The sequence below is a fragment of the Peromyscus leucopus genome, chromosome 13 (genome assembly GCF_004664715.2).
Source record: "Peromyscus leucopus breed LL Stock chromosome 13, UCI_PerLeu_2.1, whole genome shotgun sequence".
Classification (NCBI taxonomy): domain Eukaryota; kingdom Metazoa; phylum Chordata; class Mammalia; order Rodentia; family Cricetidae; genus Peromyscus; species Peromyscus leucopus.
The window spans coordinates 16,183,552-16,201,843 of record NC_051074.1 but is presented as its reverse complement, the minus strand read 5'-3'; the positions used below and the strand labels follow the sequence as shown (position 1 = coordinate 16,201,843).

General features: G+C 33.8%; 1 protein-coding gene across 1 annotated transcript; it reads right to left on the bottom strand.

Moving 5' to 3' along the window:
• Nucleotides 1–16,724: 16,724 nt before the first annotated feature.
• LOC114696334 (40S ribosomal protein S6) lies at nt 16,725–17,578 on the bottom strand. Its single transcript, XM_028874009.2, has one exon. It carries the CDS (start codon nt 17,521–17,523, stop codon nt 16,774–16,776), a length of 750 nt encoding a protein of 249 aa, XP_028729842.1. The 5' UTR covers nt 17,524–17,578; the 3' UTR covers nt 16,725–16,773.
• Nucleotides 17,579–18,292: the final 714 nt, after the last annotated feature.

Here is an 18,292-nt window from a genome sequence, read left to right as displayed (position 1 = left end):
GTGTTTTAAAATATAGGAAAAACTAAATATGGCTTTTAGAGTTTTCTATTCTAGACCAAATACTGATAGGAAATTGCCTGCTCCTAATTGAACTTGGGAACCTCATAAAAAGGTTCTTTATTCAACATTTTGATCTTGATTTTGAAAATAATTTAGGCACATTCAGTAGGCATACAGCATCCCCTGAACCAAATATCAGCTGAAATTAATTCCCAATGGTTATCTTGAAAAAGAAATAATGTTCATATCCTCCTCCAAAAGATACACGACACTGTTGTAAATCATGGGTCATTATTCCTTGGCACTTTATCACTTTTGTCAAATAAGTTTATTCTAAAACAAGACACAAAATAAGAATAAAGGTCATGAACATCAATATCGATACTATAATTACTCTGCTTTATGTATCTTAACTTTTTACTGGCCCTCCTCAATACTTCCTGCTCCTTGAGGTAATCCTCCTAGAATTCCTATGAATTAGTGAAGAAATATCAAGAGAAAATAAGACTGAGAAAAAACATGTGAGAAACAAGCTATCAACTTTTATATTGTCATTACCTATCTTCAATTATGAGATTCAGATACATCCCATTTTCTTGGCTCTTCAGTGAAATGAACATGAGCTAGTCAAACAAAATTTTCTTTTCCTTTATAAATTGTACCCACAAAGTACCCAAATATAAAAATAGCTACATGAAACATGAGTATCAACACACAATTGCAGTCCTTGTTTCATATTTCAGCACAAATAAAAATGACTAAAGCACTTTGCATATAAAGAGACTAAAATCTTTTGCATATAAAGGACAAAGAGTTTTATTTTGTATTTATCATCAACATGTTTTTAAGTAATGTAATTCAATAGCTTTCTCAGTGAAGATCATCTTGCTTAATTATAAGGTTATATAAATATTAAAGCTCAAGAGATAGTGATTTTCTTTGCTTGGCTCATCTGATATTTTGTATTGTTAACAGCATAAAATTAATTTCCTAAAACTTAAATACATTTTAATTAAAAATCATTAAACAGCATCAGATAGCAAATATGTCAATTTTATCTGACTGTACTCCAAAACTTTTCATTTGTATTTTATAGAGGAAATTATAGTCCTGTGACAGAAGCATATCAAATATTGCTGTGTGTTAGAAACATGCTCAAAAATAGAAAATTCACTATTTTCTAATAATGTGACCACTCAGTAGGCCTGTGTTCTTTAAAATGTATGTGTCAACACAGCGGTTGGTGGGCAATGTTTTGCTTCTTAGTCATTCCTGGAAGTGCCTGAACACTTATGGGAATGATAGTGCTGTGTCATTGCAAATTGATTGAATCTGTGACATGTTCCTGGAAGTCACTTCATGGAACACTATTATATCAGAGATGAAGGAAAATTACTGTAGGAGAGAGGAAATAAGCTCATTGTGCTGGACAACAGTGATCATTTCAAATATTATAAAGGATGTCACTTATTTCTGCCTCAGTGAAACCACCTTCCTTTGTATCAATATTATTAAGGTGTAGCCATTCTGAAAAAAAAACTGACTTACTTCTAAGAAATATGTGCTAGATACACTATCAAAGTATATCCATGGCTGTGCTAAAGCTGAAATTCTATGTTTAAAAACTTTTTATAAACATTGTTACAGTCATACATCACACATCCATGCAAAGCAATGCATATACACACATGTACACCCACAAATAAATAAATAATTTTGATGAAAATGGACTGCCTTACTATGTACTTTGCTGTAAATAATAAGTGCCTGAATCCATTTAGTTATTATATGATTTATGATGTTAATATTAGAGCCTTATAAATGCTTTAAGTAGGAAAAATATTCAGTAATTTTAGATAATGATTGTAGATTCCTGAGTGTGTGAATGGGTGAGTGTCTGTGTCTACATTTGTTTCCTGTGCCCTTTCTTAGACTGTGTTCCTTCTCGTTTTTTATCCTATTCTACTGTGTTAGTTTTGTATTATCTTCTGTATTATATCATATTTGACTGTATTATATATTATATTATATTATATTATTTTATATTATATTATATTTTCATACCTTAGAAACTTGATTGTTTTCTAATAAGAGACAGAAAGGACTTATATAGTAAGGAAGAACTAGGAATAGCAAAGGAAGCCATAATCAGGATATATTATTTTAGAAAAAAAAAACTTCATTCAATACAAAATAATTTATCTATATGTTTATCTATATTTATCCATATATATGCGTCTATCAATATATCTACATATATAATGAGTTTGGAAGAAATGGATATGAATATACATTTATACTCACCATTTTCAATAACCCCTAATGATTTTATAACTGATCCACATGAGGTACATTAATAATTAAAGAGTTTTGTAGATAATATAGAGTGCATTTTTAAAGAATATTATGTAGTGTATATTCTATATAGTAAAGATTTTTATTGTATATTCATTATGTATGACTAAGTTTTACTACACAATCATAAAAGGGAAAATTTTCTGAGCAAACTTCACCCATTCCTAGTGTGAAATATATACTAGTATTGCAATCTTCTCATTTTCTATTGCTTCAATAATTGTCTTTGGCTTCAATGTTTTCTTGTATTTTGTCAAGGACATTGCAGGGTATTTTAGCAAAAGATAATATCTTCAAAAGAATTTGTGGTGTAATTCTGATATGATCAAACTTTATATCCTTTTTCCAAACACTTGTCCTCACACTGCCTGCAAATTCAGAGGACATCAGTTCTAAGACTAGATTGAAATGAGAACCAGTCTTCTTCCCCAGAAAATCCACAGGACTAGTTCCAGTAAGATTGACATTTCACTAACATTAGCTTTCTCTACATCTGCTCCCTAATGCACTACCACCTTAACAAACTCCATCAGAGCACAAAGTTTCAAATTGCACCCCACTACCAACCTTGTCTGCATTTCCAATCACCCTTCCTTTCTCCGGAACAAACTTAATTCTTGAGATCACTGGCTTACACACTATCTTTTCACCTGTTGTCATTCTTCAAATCATTATCTCTATGAATGATCTGTCCAGCATCCTGAATCACCTTTCCTTGTGTTCATTTTCATTGTTTCTTCAACATTATACTTCTAAGGGGATTTCCTAAAGCTTGGCATTATAACAAAGTCTTAATTTCAGATTTAAACACCCCTTCATTTAGAACTGTCTGCAATACTCAAAGCTGATTTCCTTCGTTAATACTCAAGTTAATTAATCTCATTTTCCTAAGTGAATTTCACAATTTAATTTTTAAACAGAGCAAAGTCCCATAGGCCCATTTTCCCAGTTTCCACTAAAAACCTTATTCTATCAATTCCTTTCTACCAATAATTACTCAAGACGCTTGATATTAGTGCTGAAATCAAAATCTTCCTTGCTGTTTTTATTTATTTATTTATTTATTTATTTATTTATTTATTTATTTTTTTGTATTATAGTCAGTGCCATTCCTTCTCAACGTTACTACGGTGATGAATGATGCCATTCCATACAATTCCTATATTAAATTAGAAAATATATTGAGCATTATGATAATTCCCAGTCAGATGATACTAGAAATAACAATTATAGGTTAAATTCTCCCTATTGTCAATATGAAAGGCTCTGTTCTCTTTCATGCTTTTACTTAACTATGAAGAACAAAAACAAGCTCTGGCTTATTTTCTCATTTCTGGAGTACAAATATATACATTTTGGATATTTAACACACATGTACTTTCAATTAGTTTTTTTAATCTGTTATTCATAGAATGAATAAATTCTTTACATTATTTGTTGTATCCCACCCCATGTGACTAAAGCACACCCTTACCTCCTACAATTTTTATCTCCCCCTTTTACAACATTAGTAATTTTTACATTGTTATCTGTGTTAAGTCTTGTACCCTGTATCATTTTCTACCTTAACAATGCTAAAAGCGACCACACAACTTTTCTTAAAATTTTTTATCCTCCTCAGTTTACCTGTAATGGTATCATTTGAAGCAAAATTGCATAAATAATGTATGCACAAACACTAGTTCATCAATTTCTATTACTGTTGAGCTTTATCCAGTTGCTCTCAGCACTCTTTTCAAAGAAGCTACTTTGAAGGTCACTAATGACCTCCATCGTCTACATGCCATTGATTATCCTATAGCCACAACTTCATTTGAGTGATCAGATATTTAAATTTATGTTCCTTGCTTTACAAAACTACTCTCATTAAATTATGCAGAAGCTACATTCCCCTGCTCTCCTCTTGGTTTGCAATCTTCTTTAATGAATCTCTCTTACCGATATGCAAATTCAGAAGAGTATTCCAGAATGTGTCTTAGCACAGATTTTATTCTCTATTATTCCTTGGTGATGTTATTCAGACCAGTGTAATGTAAAGAAAGTAAAATCTTCAGTATATTAAATTCTATATCTTTCCATGAGGTACATTTGTTGTGTGTTGTGTGTGTGTTTCTGTGTTCAGTTTTTTGTTGTTTTTGTTTTGTTTTGTTTTGCCATTTCTTCATCTGTAAGACAATCTGAGAGGTTATCATTATGGAGATTCATTTAAACCAAGGTCCATTTAATCTATGATGATGCAAACGGTATTTCCCAGATCCACTTTCTAGATGACTTCCTGTAAATTTCTGTTGATTGGGGATAGTGGCAGGATGTTAGAAGTTGGCAGGAGCTACAGAATATTTTATAGCTTCCAAACATGCCCCTGGCAATGATGACAGTTACAGAAACAGCTGTGTTGAACTTGGGACACAGGGACAACAGTAGAAGTAGAAACAGGCTGGGGTATCAGCAATTAAGGCACTGGTACAGAGAGAAAGAGGAAGTCATCGCTTTCTGTGGAGCCTGTGGACAGCAGAGATGTGTCGAAAAAAAAAAAAAAAAAAAACCATCTCTGGTTTATCAAAATCCCTCCACCCCTTCCACCATACTCTAGTTATTTATCATTTAAGAACCCGATCTATTCATATTTGTTCCCAAAGTTCTTTGGAACACCAAATTCCCTACATTAAATTCTTCCAATCTCAGTTCATATAGTAGAGTCTCTTTGCATATTTGTCATTTACTGAGTGAGACTATGAGGATTCATATTTGAAGTTATTTTACTGAAATAATAGAGATTAAAACATGATGATCTCATTATTCGTGAATGATAAAATTAAAACAGAGATTGGTAGTGCTGGAAGACAATTTGGGAGACTGATAACTTTGTCACACATATTCAATTAGGAACAGATTTTGGTTTGTACATAATAACTTCATTCTTTTGGTAAGGAAAGGTAAGTGGTCATTGTCTTTTGTTGTGTAATCAAAGAGATGTCAGGAGATCTTTTTTCATTCAGTTAACACTTTCTTTTCCCTTTTCTTTTTATTTATTACCTTTCAAGATGCAAAACCTATAATTTATATGCAAAAGTTTGTTTGTTCCCCAGAAAACTGCCTTGTTCTATCCTTCTACTGCAAATGATTAGTAAAAGGATTAAAAGAAAAAAAGAAAATTCTGGCTAGTTTGTCTGTTTGCTTGTTTTTTCCTTTGATGATATGACTAATGTTTGAATAACTATGACTTCTTTGTTAAATCACCTTTGGTACTGCAATAACAAACACGACATCCTGGCTCATTACTAAGATATTTTACCCATTTGGGGGTACCCTAAGGATCCTGGGTCCTGTTCCTTAAATGTATAACTCATAGTTGCAAAATTGTCCCTCATATACATCTTTACTGTCTCAGTATATTACATTTGTGCAACAAATCCTACTCACTAGGCTGGCCTCAAACTCACAGATATCTGCCTGCTTCTGCCTCCAGAATGCTGGGATTAAGGGAGTATGCCACGCTGCCCAGATCAAATGATAACCACCTTGCAGAAGGAAATATTAAAGGTGATATTCTGCTTCATAGAGCCCATTCTCACATCTTCTTCTGCAAAAAAGACACTTTCCAAACTACTCTCAAGGGGTATCAGGTATATGCTTTGGTGAAATTATTAATACTTTCCATAGTTATTTGTCACGAAAAATTATTGTGACTGCACATAACCACTTGCATTAATATGTTCATGGTAAAATAGGTTAGAGAAAGGGGGCAGTTTTAGAACATTCTTAGTTTCATTGACTAGTCATTAATGGAATCTCCATTTTTAAATCATGTCTTTCTCCAGAATTTCTATCTGAGAAGGTTCTATGTTATTTACTTGGTTTTTAAACATAAACACTGTCTCTTTGTCTCACATTACACATAAAAAGAATGTTAGAAAATGCTGCTCTCTGAAACCTTTCTAGAAAAGCTTTCACCATGATTGGAGGCAGCACCACTTCTAAGCCCTGTCACAATAAAGTCCTGCTTACTAACTGTCTGGCTTGAATGTGTTTTCTGGGAATTCAAACTTTGTTCCTAATGCATTGTGATGTATCCACTGAGCCTTCTCCTTCCCCATATAGTTTTTAAAATGATATATTGTTTCTATTAACAAATATTTGTTAATTAACTTGTATGATATACACTTTGCATTTTCATCTGAGTAGCTAATATATATGTGTAAACAGGTGAGATTTATTTATATAGAAGCATACTTATAAAAACAGCAATTTAAATTTTATATAAAATTAGCTTACTTCATGGCATTATTGAATTCTACATATAAAAGCAGTATGTAAAATAATATATGGAGCAAGTAAATCATTATCATACTTTTTAAATTTTATTATGATAAAACATTGTTCTCTTGAATAAAAATCATTCATGTGTAGATGATTTTTACTTAAGTGGAAAGTGGTTCAATAACTTTTTCTTGATATCCTTGCTATGAAATATAAGAAAAAAAAACATTTTCTTATGAATGTTATCTGTGGATAATGATGTATCTACAATGAGATAAAAAAAATCACGAAAATGAAATACCTCTGCTGCAAAACCAAATACTGCCAGGTTGAAGGAACAAAAAGCACACTGGCCAAGGGGAATTGCTGGCTTTTAAAAATGTCTCCTGATTTGCAATTTCCAGTGTGAGAATAATGCCATGTAACCATGAGCCAATCACAGAACCCATCTGATCTTAGGTGTATACTGCTGTGATATACTCAATACTTCCAAGACCTCTTTACCACACCAGCACATACCAGCTATAGAAGGAGAAAAATGCTTTCACTTTTTCAGTGGGAGAGATTCTCATAAGTAAACGTCATTTTCTCTGATTTCAAGGGGCTTTCTTGGGTGATGTACGCAGTGTCTTGAATAGCCAGAGTGTACTATCATCGCAGAAGAATCTTCACAATATTTAATGCCATGATACAATATTGGTATTTTAAAGATCAAATGGTGTAGAAAATTATTCAGCTGTTTAGTTTGACATTTTTACTATAACTTTTCCTTCATTATATAAAATAATTCATAGTGATGTTTTAAAACCATATCGAATTCTATCAATGAATTCTGAGCAGAGTTTTGCTACCTGAATTTAATCACAGGGTAGATTTAAATTGCTTTGCCACTATTTTAAGCTGGTACACTCAATCTTTCATCTTTTGGATGTAATGTCCTGTCAACTTTATATCAAAGTAGCTTTCTAGTGGAAAAACCTTGAATTCATTTCTAAGTATTTTTTTCTTCCACATATATATATTGGGTCTCCTGAAGTTACTAATAAATGCAATCAATTATCCTTGAAAAAATAGCATTAAACCGTAAATATGGAGAACAAAGGACTTAAAAAAAACAATCTTACATTTGGCTCTAGTGAATAGTTTGGTACACATTACCAAGATGGATATAAGCATCATAGAGACCAAGCAACATAATTGTTCTAACATTTTATTATTATTAAATAATCAATTGATTATTATGTTACTTTAAAACCCTATTTCAAAGCATTTTAAATTGTTTAAAGCTAATGGCCCATGTACTCCTATAAATGCCAGATATTTTCCATGATTCCATCTAGATTTCATTAACATAAAATATATTGGGGTATACATCTCTCAGGCTCTATCTAAAATTCATTGAGACTCACCTTGTAGTAATAAACACCAAAATTATGAAAAAATAATTAAAAATAAATTATTGAAAATGTATAATTTAAATTTTTTTATTTATGTGCACCACATGTATGCCTGGTGCCCACGGAGGCCAGAAGATGGTATCAGATATCCTGGAACTGTATTTATGGGTGGTGGTTAAGTGCTATGGGGTGGGAAGCATCAAATCCTGGACTTCTGATAGAACAGAATACAGTCTTATTTGCTGTAATTCCTCAGTATCCTCTGGTGTGGGAAATTTTAATTTATTTAACTTAGTTGTTTTCCTTTTTCTATATTGCCTGAGGATTGGCAGCCATCTCTCTCTACTGAATATAAATAATTTCCTTTGCCGATTGAGATTTTTAGTCAGTTAATACCAGACCACAATTTACATTGTTTTTTCTCTCATGATATTCCTAATGTTTAACATTTTTAATTGGTCTTTTTTATGATAAATTTGTTAAAATCCTAGATTTTATCTTTTGTTTGATCTACCATTAGCTATTTTTGTAACAGTCATTTTCAAGTGCATCATATAGGATGTTTGTTCTGTATCTAGACCTAACAGAGAGACTATTCTCTAGTCCCTAAAGGAGACATGATTTCTTGCCATTTCATGGTATGTTTACATTAAAAGATATGGAATATTTATTATATAAAAAGCTAGACACCATAGTATAGAAAACAAACCCCCTAGAAATTAGCACATTTTTCCTTTTTAAAAGTTTCTACAGTGGGATACTGTGCCAATCAGATGTTCCTTATAGATCACCTGGACTTTGTTGGAATTTAAGTTTGATATCTTCTTACCTGTTAGGTCTCTCCTTCCCTCCCTTTCTTTTCACTGATGGCTGAATGACCTTTAATGACTAAAATATGCATGTAATCTCTCTACATCTCCATCCTGTTGTGGTTAAATTGGTTTGTTTATATCTCACTAACTTTAGAAGATTTAATGGTGTGTTGGCTAGTTTTAAGTCACCTTGACACAAGCTGAGATCACTGGAGATCTAGGAGCTCCCGTTGAGAAAATCACTCCATAACATTGGGCTATTAGCAAGCCTGTTGGTCATTTTCTTAATTAGTGATTGATGGAGGAGGGTCCAGCCTGCTGTGGGTGGGGCTACCCCTGGGCTGGTGCTCCAATTTTTATAGGAAAGCATGCTGAGAAAGCCTTGAAAAGTGAGCTAGTAAACAGCCCTCTTCCATGGCCTCTGCCTCAGCTTCTGCCTCCAAGTTCCTGCCCAGTTTGACTTTCTGTCTAGACTTTCTTTGGTATGGAACAGTGATGTAGAAATGGAAGTCAAACAAATGCTTCCTTCTCCAGTAGCTTTTGGCCATAATGTTATATTATAGCCAATAGAATCCATAACTCTGACAAAAAAAAAATGATACCAAGATTGTGGGGTACTGATGTAACAGACTTAATCCTATGTTTTTAGAGGATTGTGGAAGGATTTTGGAATTTTGGGTTGTAAAATACATTGGGCATTCAAACCTTGGTGATCTGTTCTGAGGAAGAATGTAAGATAAGAATATTAAAAGAAATGCATAGGATGGATGCTTGGCTTGTGAAGTTTCAGAGGGAAGTTTGCGAGTCAGATAAAGTATCAGGGATGTTGCATATGCTGTTTTTTTATTTTTAAAATTTATTTATCTAAAATAGTTTTTTTTTTTCATTTTACATACCAATCACAGTTCCCCTTTCCTCCCCTGCTCCGACCCCCCACATCTCCCAATCTCACCCCCATCTACTCTTCAGAGAGGGAAAGGCCTCCATCAGGGAGTCAACAGTCTGGTATACTAAGTGAGGCAGGACCAAGCTCCCCAAGCCCCCCACCCTTCCCAGTGCCAAGGCTGACCAAAGTGTCCCACCCTAGGGAATGTGTTCCAAAAAGTCATTCCATGCACTCAGATAAATCCTGGTCCCACTGCCAGAGGCTCCCCAAACATATCTAGGCACATAACTGATGGTATGGTGTTTAAAACAATACAAATATAGCATTCTTCATGTTGTTATAAAAGGAAATATTTAATTAATAACCTACATTTGAAGATAAGTGTTTTTCTGTTTTTGTGCTTTAATTAATTAATAAAATGTTATAGTTCACATGTAATGTTTTATAAAACAAATTAATGTCATTTGATGAGAATAAACTAAAGACAACAACAATATTATATATTGTTTCAGGAGTCTTTTGGACTTCTTTGACTGCTGAACATAGCAAAAGAGGGGTCAGAAAAATTGTAAAAGCCATAGTCCTGGGAAGAGTAATGCTAGACTGTAACTTCATGATATGGCATAGAAGCCGCATCCATGAAATATCAACAATATGATTGCTGAAACAATCTTTAAAAATGCAGCACTAGTTGATGTGTTAAAGTTGATCAAGGAAAACACAATGGGTTGGAGACCCCTGATGAAGGGCTACAGGTATTTAACAACTGCTGAGAGAGGTCTATTAGACTTTACCATATATACATACACATATACATATTCATGTGTAGCTAGAGTTTTCCTGCCTGACCCACAGTCAGGACAAATCTTTGTTACCCGCCAGTCCCACAGCCGCTCAGACCCAACCAAGTAAACACAGAGACTTATATTGTTTACAAACTGTATGACCATGGAAGGCGTCTTGCTCACTGTTCTTATAGCTTAAATTAATCCATTTCCATAAATCTATACCTTGTCACATGGCTCGTGGCTTACCAGCATCTTCACATGCAGCTTGTCATGGTGGCGGCTGGCAGTGTCTCTGACTCAGCCTTCCACTTCCCAGAATTCTTCTCCTCCTTGTCCCACCTATACTTCCTCCTGCTTGACTATTGGCCAACCAGTGTTTTATTTACTAACCAATCAGAGCAACACATTTGCCATACAGAACATCCCACAGAATTCATGTGTATATCTGTGTATGTATATATATGTATATGATATATTTAGAAATTTTATTCATAGTATTTCCAGTAAGATTGCAATAAAGACAAGATTTCAATTACATGAACTAACTTCTGAACTAATATGACAATATACATTTTTCCCTAGTGAAATAATCTCTGGTCATATATATTCAAAATTATTAGCAACATCAGCATCTATTTTTTACAAGTTTTGAGGCTCAAGGCATTATATATTTTAATATTTTATACACACATATATGCACCATGAGAATCTGCAGGTTGCATTTGAATGTTTATTCATATATGCTTAATTATACATTAATTAAATATGGCATATATATTATTATTAAAGAATAAGAGACATGAATTTGAAAGGCAGGATAATGGTAGGAATTTGCGGTAACAGAAAATTATGTAATTATATTTTGACTAAGAAAAAAATAAGTTGGAGCATAACATGATATTTAGAAATTGTGATATATTTAGAAATTATATTTGTCATATCTCCAGAAAAATGCAATAAATACAAGGTTTGAATTATGTGAACTGATTCTGAACTCATCTGAAGCTATGTATTTTCCCCAGTGAAATAATCTCTGGTTATATTATTCAAAATTATTATCAGTATCAGCATGTATTTTTTACATGCCTTTGAGGCTCATGGTATTATATGTAAATTTTTATTTCTTCTGGGGTGTATAATAATGTTGCAATAAAAATAGAAATTTGGATTACTGTCCCTTTCTCTACTTAAAATATGTTTTGTTGCCACACATAGCAGTTAATATTTTCTTGATAAAATTAAAACCTCTTTTATAGGAGCAGACTTACTATGAATTATGTAAATCAAGACCCTCACTGAGCTGTTTCTATTTCAAGAAATGTAAGAAGTTCCAGAATATGTTTACCTGACTAGGTGTAGTTTTTAACTTGCATAAGTAACTTAACTAGGCATTAACTTGTTTACATTCCCCACCCTCAATGACCCAGTCAGTTTGCTTCATTTTGAGTTGCTCTGAAGTGACCTGCAATCAAAGTCTGTGTAAGCAATTTGGAGAAATCATTAGGTTGGTTTATTAGTATTAAGAATGGCTCTAGATATGAAAGAAAATGAATAGTTTAGGCCCATTTGAAGAAAGAAATGATGTTTAAGAAATAATTAGGCATTCCAGACTCTCTTGATCTAAGGCAATTTCAACATTACCTTTTCTAATTCTGTTAGGAATTCTCTAGGCCTCCATTTACACCCTCTCTGGGACTTGATGAAACCTGAATTGTTTTCACATTTTATTGAGTTTATTTTTAGTTTAATAAACAGTTTCCCCTTTTGCTTATTATCTCAACTTGAAAATTGTATAATCTTTAAGAAATCTTTTTAAGTTGTGTTTGACTCTAAAAGTAATAATCCTTTTTAATAGTTGTGCTTAATTCATAAACAAACTTTATGTGCAAGAATAATTACTAGCAATAAAAAGGCAACACTATTCTAAGGGCTTAATCATCAAAAAACACATTTAATCATCACAAAAGCAAATTGAGGTATATTTTATTATTACTTTGATTTTATGTTAGGTAATTTAAGCATGGAGAGATAACATGTTTCCTATGACTCTGGATCAAAGAAGACACTGACTTCAGGCACTAGATCTTCCACTGATAAACAGTATTTTATATTATTTCTTAAAACAAATAAATACTTATTTTGTATTATCATATTCATTTTTTCCTGCTTATTTTTTGCTGTCTTTGCCCCAGATCTATTTTCTTTTAGCATTTTCTTAATATTTCAGACAGTTTCCACACATGTTTTGTGCAGTGTATCTCCTATTTTCTCTTTCCTTGTCTAATTTGATTTCTACTAGGTTTTAAAGGTTTGATTAATCTGTTCAGTGGGTGTGTGATGTAACTATCATTCTGCCTGATCTGACTCTATGGTGATCAACCAAAGAAGGCTCCATACTCCAAATGCAATTACCATATCAATTCCAAATGCACTAGATGATTTGATTTATCCTGACTTCTGCATTTTTATTTATTGTTTTCATCTTTGTCTAGGCACATGGGACCGTGGAAATAATCCATTGGCTTGCATAATTACATATTTTACCAGCCTATCCATTTCAGATTTTTGTAGCAATATCCAATATCAAATATATAATAGTAGGAAATCTGCTTAAAGTATGAAATACATGCTTTAGTTATATATTTATAGTTTTATTTTATCTTATTTTTGCTCTGAGGGGGTATACAACTCCTTCTCCATTCTGGTGACTAGAATAGTACAGTTTTCTGATTTTGTTTTAATAGTACGTGGCACATGTCTGTCACTGCTGTTCTTTTGTTGTTGGGGAGTTACAGTATTTTACTATGTAATCCTGACTGGCCTGGAACTTATTATATAGATCAGGCAGTCTTCAAACTCCAAAAGATATGACTGCCTCTGTCTGTGGAGTACTGACATTAAAGAGGTATGTATGCTACCATGCCCAGTTCAAATTTATCTTATGTCTGATGTACATGTTTTCAAGAGGAAGCCTTATTAGCCATAAAAAAATACATATCACATACAGTTCAGAAATTAGAACACAAGAAAAATGAAGTTATATATATATATATATATATATATATATATATATATATATATATGGAGTTATTTAATAAAATAAATTTATAAAAAAATTTTCTTTATGTTAAGTAATATAATTTTAATTTATCGTGATAATAGATTTATCATAAATATAAAATAAATACATATAATATTGATCTAATTTTTGTAAATATTATTGAAACAATCAAAATAGGTCTCAGAAAGGCACATTAAAATACTTTTTGTCTCATTAAAATACATATTGTAAACTAATATGTAGCAGGAAGGTTTCTCCAGTTCCACCTGACCCTGTGGTCCTGCATCTGCTTATAAAATAATCACTCAGAGGCTTATATTAATTGCGAATTGAATGGCCTATGGATCAAACTTCTTGCTAGCTAGCTCTTATAACTTAACCCATTATTATTAATCTGTGTATCACCACTGATTTTTTTTTAGTGCTCTTGCCTCCAAGGAAAAGTCATGAAACATGACAGAATCCACTAACAAGAGCTTTATCAAGACAAGGAAAAAGGTATAGATGTGATCAGGCCCGTGGAAGGACACATGTGAGAAAGAGGGAGGAAGAACATGGGGCTAGTCTTACAAAGGCCAGGATGCACCTGTGCACACAAGCCCACGTGACTATTCCATGTATGCCCATAGATCATGTGGTCATGTCTGCGTGATTACATGACCACATAGCCATGGGGCATGGGTTATGTAGGACATGTGACCCGGAAATCACTAGGTGGAGATGACTAAGTGTCCCACTGGGCATGCATGGCCATGGGAGCGTGGTTGAAATTCCTATCAGCCATGTGTTCTGTGGCTTTACCTGAATTCTATTCCATGTTGTTCCTACAAAGGCAGTCTGGCTTCTCTCCTACTATGCCTTTCTCTTTCTTGTCTCTCTCCTTGGATTTCCTGCCTGCCTCCAAGCTGCCTTGCCATAGGCCAAAGCAGCTTATTTATTAACCAATAGGAACAACATATATTCACTGTGTAAAGAATGACATCCCCTAGCATTAATACTTATCTAATATAATATATGTAATTTCATATAGAAAATACCCAAGACAATGTGTATATTTTATTCATTAAAAGAGCTCCTTTCCAGGAAGAAATGGATGCACCACACACATACTCTTCAAATCTGTCCTGATTCAGCATCCTGAAGCTGCTTCTTTTTGTTACAGAAAATAACTCTGTGCTGTAATTCCATGAGCATGTAATAATTTGAAATTTGAAATGAAAATGATTTAGATTTGTGTTGCAATGTAAATTTATAGTTGCAAATATGCATAAAATATCATAGATTTCTACCAAAATTAGTACACATGGCAATTTGATTTGATTTTTTTAATTAGTACTTAAGCATAAGTATTGTTTTGAACAGACACAAAAATAGCAGCAATTCAAGGGTCATCATAGATATTAATTTCCTAGTAATAAACTGTTTTGAAAGAAAATATATTTTGGTTGAAGTGTACTATTCTGAGAATATGAGTTATTTTATCATCAACCTAATTACTCCAACTATTTCAAATTTCTTTCTAAGATCCCTTCATCTCCTTGAACTTGCATGTCTGCACATTTGTCCTTTATGCTTCAGGTTCTGATTTCAGGAATCTCCAATTTGTTTTGTTTGTGTAATGCTAGAAATTGACCTAAGGCCTTTAAACATGATAAGCATGCATGCTACCACTGAGCTGCATTACCTGCCACGGGATGTGTTGCTGTTCACTTTGGTTTTGTTCTCATTGGTTGGGATCAAAACCAGGGATGTGAGCATGTGAGGCAACACTATAGCACTGAGTAAACTGAATAACTTCTTAGCTCTGACTCCTCATACAAGAAAGCTCAAGCAAATGTCTCTGCTTCTCATGTGACTGCACAAATACTGATCTGATGAAGAGAAATGGTTTTATGTACCTAACATTTTCATTGCTTTCATGCTATGGCTCGCCTCTTTCCAAAATGTAACCGGTATGATTTTCTGCCATGGGAGAAAAGAATGTTAAATTAATGTAGTAAAATTTTAAGTATACTTTATGACTAGAGTGTTGAATGACCTTAAGATAAGTGCTAGAAATATTGAAGTAAATATGAATAATGTGATTGATCTACTGATTCATATGTATAACATGGATATTCTATTTTCAACTGAGTCACCTACATAGTGTGCATGTGATTCTCTGTCTACATTTAAAGTGGAGTTTAACAAGGTATTTTTAACAGTATGTTCAAATTGATATAAATAATTTGACAAGATACTGTACTGAAATAAGATATGATTTAGTATTTAATAGAATAAAAATAATTTACAATATAAGTTTTGAGTGAAAATAAATAATTTCTTGTGTTTCAAATTTGCAGAAATCACTGGAAAGGGGTTCTACTTAATGTTTTACAACACACTGTAAGTACCCCTATTTTCTATCAGATTCTTAACAAATGTTAAGTAAACACTTGTTAGAAAATGAGACATGTTCAGTTATAAGGAATATATTTTTTTTTATTGTTGGATAGTCCTTGTGTGAGTTCTGGCTCCATGAACAGACAGCTTTCTTAATTTGTAATAGCAATTACATTATCTTCTAACTAAGAATTACAATAATAATCCCAAAGCATTGATGTGAGGGTAAATGAGACAAATAATACAGACCCTAAAACATATCCATTCTCTAATATTATCCACATAGAATTATCTATGACCAACTCCTAGCTGATAAAAAGGATTATAATAATACTACTATATAAAGAACAATACAAGGACACGTTATCTGCACAAAGATTTTATCTTTAAAGTAATATTAAGCTTAGTGGGACTGATGAGATCAAGTGCTTGCTGCACATGTGTAGAGATTCCATGTCTCTACCTTTTAAACTCTGGACTTTAGGATCACCAAGCCCATGTTGCATTTGCATTGGTTCTGGAGAGCTGAACTTTACTCCTCAAGCTTGTATGACATATGACATATACAAAGAGCCATTTACATAGCCTGCATATTTTTTATTGACCGATATATTTAAATATACACTTTTAGAACTTATACAAATTTTTATAAACACTGCAACAAACAATGCCAGTAATATTGTCTGTTTTCATTATAACTAAATTGCAGACAATGTAATATATATATATATAAAATTTTATATATATATGTATATATATACACATATGTGTTTCAAAGTCATTGTTTTTTTTTTTTTTAAGGTATGATCATTTATTTGTTACCCTTAAAGACTTATTTTTGACTGGACTCAGACTTAGAAGTAGAAGCTCTCAGAGAGGACAGCCTACGTCTCTTGGCGATCTGTTCCTGGCGCTTTTCTTTGGCTTCCTTCATTCTCTTGGCCAAAAGTTTAGCATATTCTGCAGCCTCCTCCTTGTTTTTCTTGGTTCGTTGTTTCTTTAGAGCAATACGACGGCGTTTGTGTTGCAGGACACGTGGAGTAACAAGACGCTGAATCTTGGGTGCTTTGGTCCTGGGCTTCTTACCTTCTTTGTTCAACGGCTTTCTGACCACATATTGGCGGACATCATCTTCTTTAGAGAGATTAAAAAGCTTTCGGATTCTGCTAGCTCTTTTAGGTCCCAACCGACGAGGCACAGTAGTATCTGTCAGTCCAGGAATATCCTTCTCTCCTTTTTTTACAATAACCAAGTTGAGAACACTGAGATTGGCATCCACGATGCATCCTAGAACAGATTTGCGCTTCCTCTCTCCAGTTCTCCTTGGTCTATAACAAGAATGCCCCTTACTCAACAGCAGGCGCACTCTGCCGTGGGTCAACACGCCTTGCTTCATGGGAAAACCTTGTTTGTCATTCCCGCCACTGATTCGGACCACGTAGCCCTTCCACTCCTCACCCAGCGCATCGGCAGCCACTTCCGTGGCCATGCGCTTCTCGTAGAACGTACGCAGCTTGCGCTCATCGTCCACTTCGATGAGTTTCTGACAGCCGGTGGCAGGGAAGGAGATGTTCAGCTTCATCTTGACACGGCCGACCGCCTAGGAGGCGCCACGAAAAAGAGACCCGACTAACGCTTCACCCAAGTCACATCCAAAGTCATTGTTTTTAAGATAATAATTGTAGGTAATAAGGATACTTAGGTTTCTCAAATTTATAATTAAATAATTTAATCCAGATATGTTAGTCTTAAACATTTTTAACCATCTCATTGTTTTGGCATCTATATTAAGGCTGTGCTTCTTCCTTGGATCATTGGCTGATTGGTCCATAGGTTTGGAGGGAGCAGAAGCAGGGAACAGGGTTAGGATGACTTTGGGTAGGATGGAGACAGCCCTCAAGGAAATAGACTTCAATGAATCAGCTCAACTTTACTTCAGAGTATAAGGAATATATAGGATTGGGGAATCCTAGAGACAAACCCTAATTTGCATGAAGTGGCACATTCCTATCACAAAGTTTCATATGTGGACGTATGGTCCCATAGCAGAGCTCTTAGCACAAGTCTTCTAGCAGGAATCTGTGCCAAGGCTTCAAACAGTTAGGTATCTGGCTTAGAGACAGCTTTCACATAAGGTCAGTCCTTCTTGCCCAGGAACATTCTCCAGAAAAGGGTGATAGAAATCAAGATATTTTGCTGGGGAGGGAGGAAGTAGTCTCCACGTTGCTGAGCTTTTGGAAAAATCTGGCCAGACATGGTAGACTGCAACCTCTGACAGCCAGCAATGCCTTCCAACACAACATAATTGCTGTGGATATCGCTCTGTATAAATAAACACTGATTGGCTGGTA

Bases quoted from the DNA above. Each gene is read 5' to 3' on its own strand.
- LOC114696334 (XM_028874009.2), bottom strand. From the start codon at position 17,523: ATGAAGCTGAACATCTCCTTCCCTGCCACCGGCTGTCAGAAACTCATC.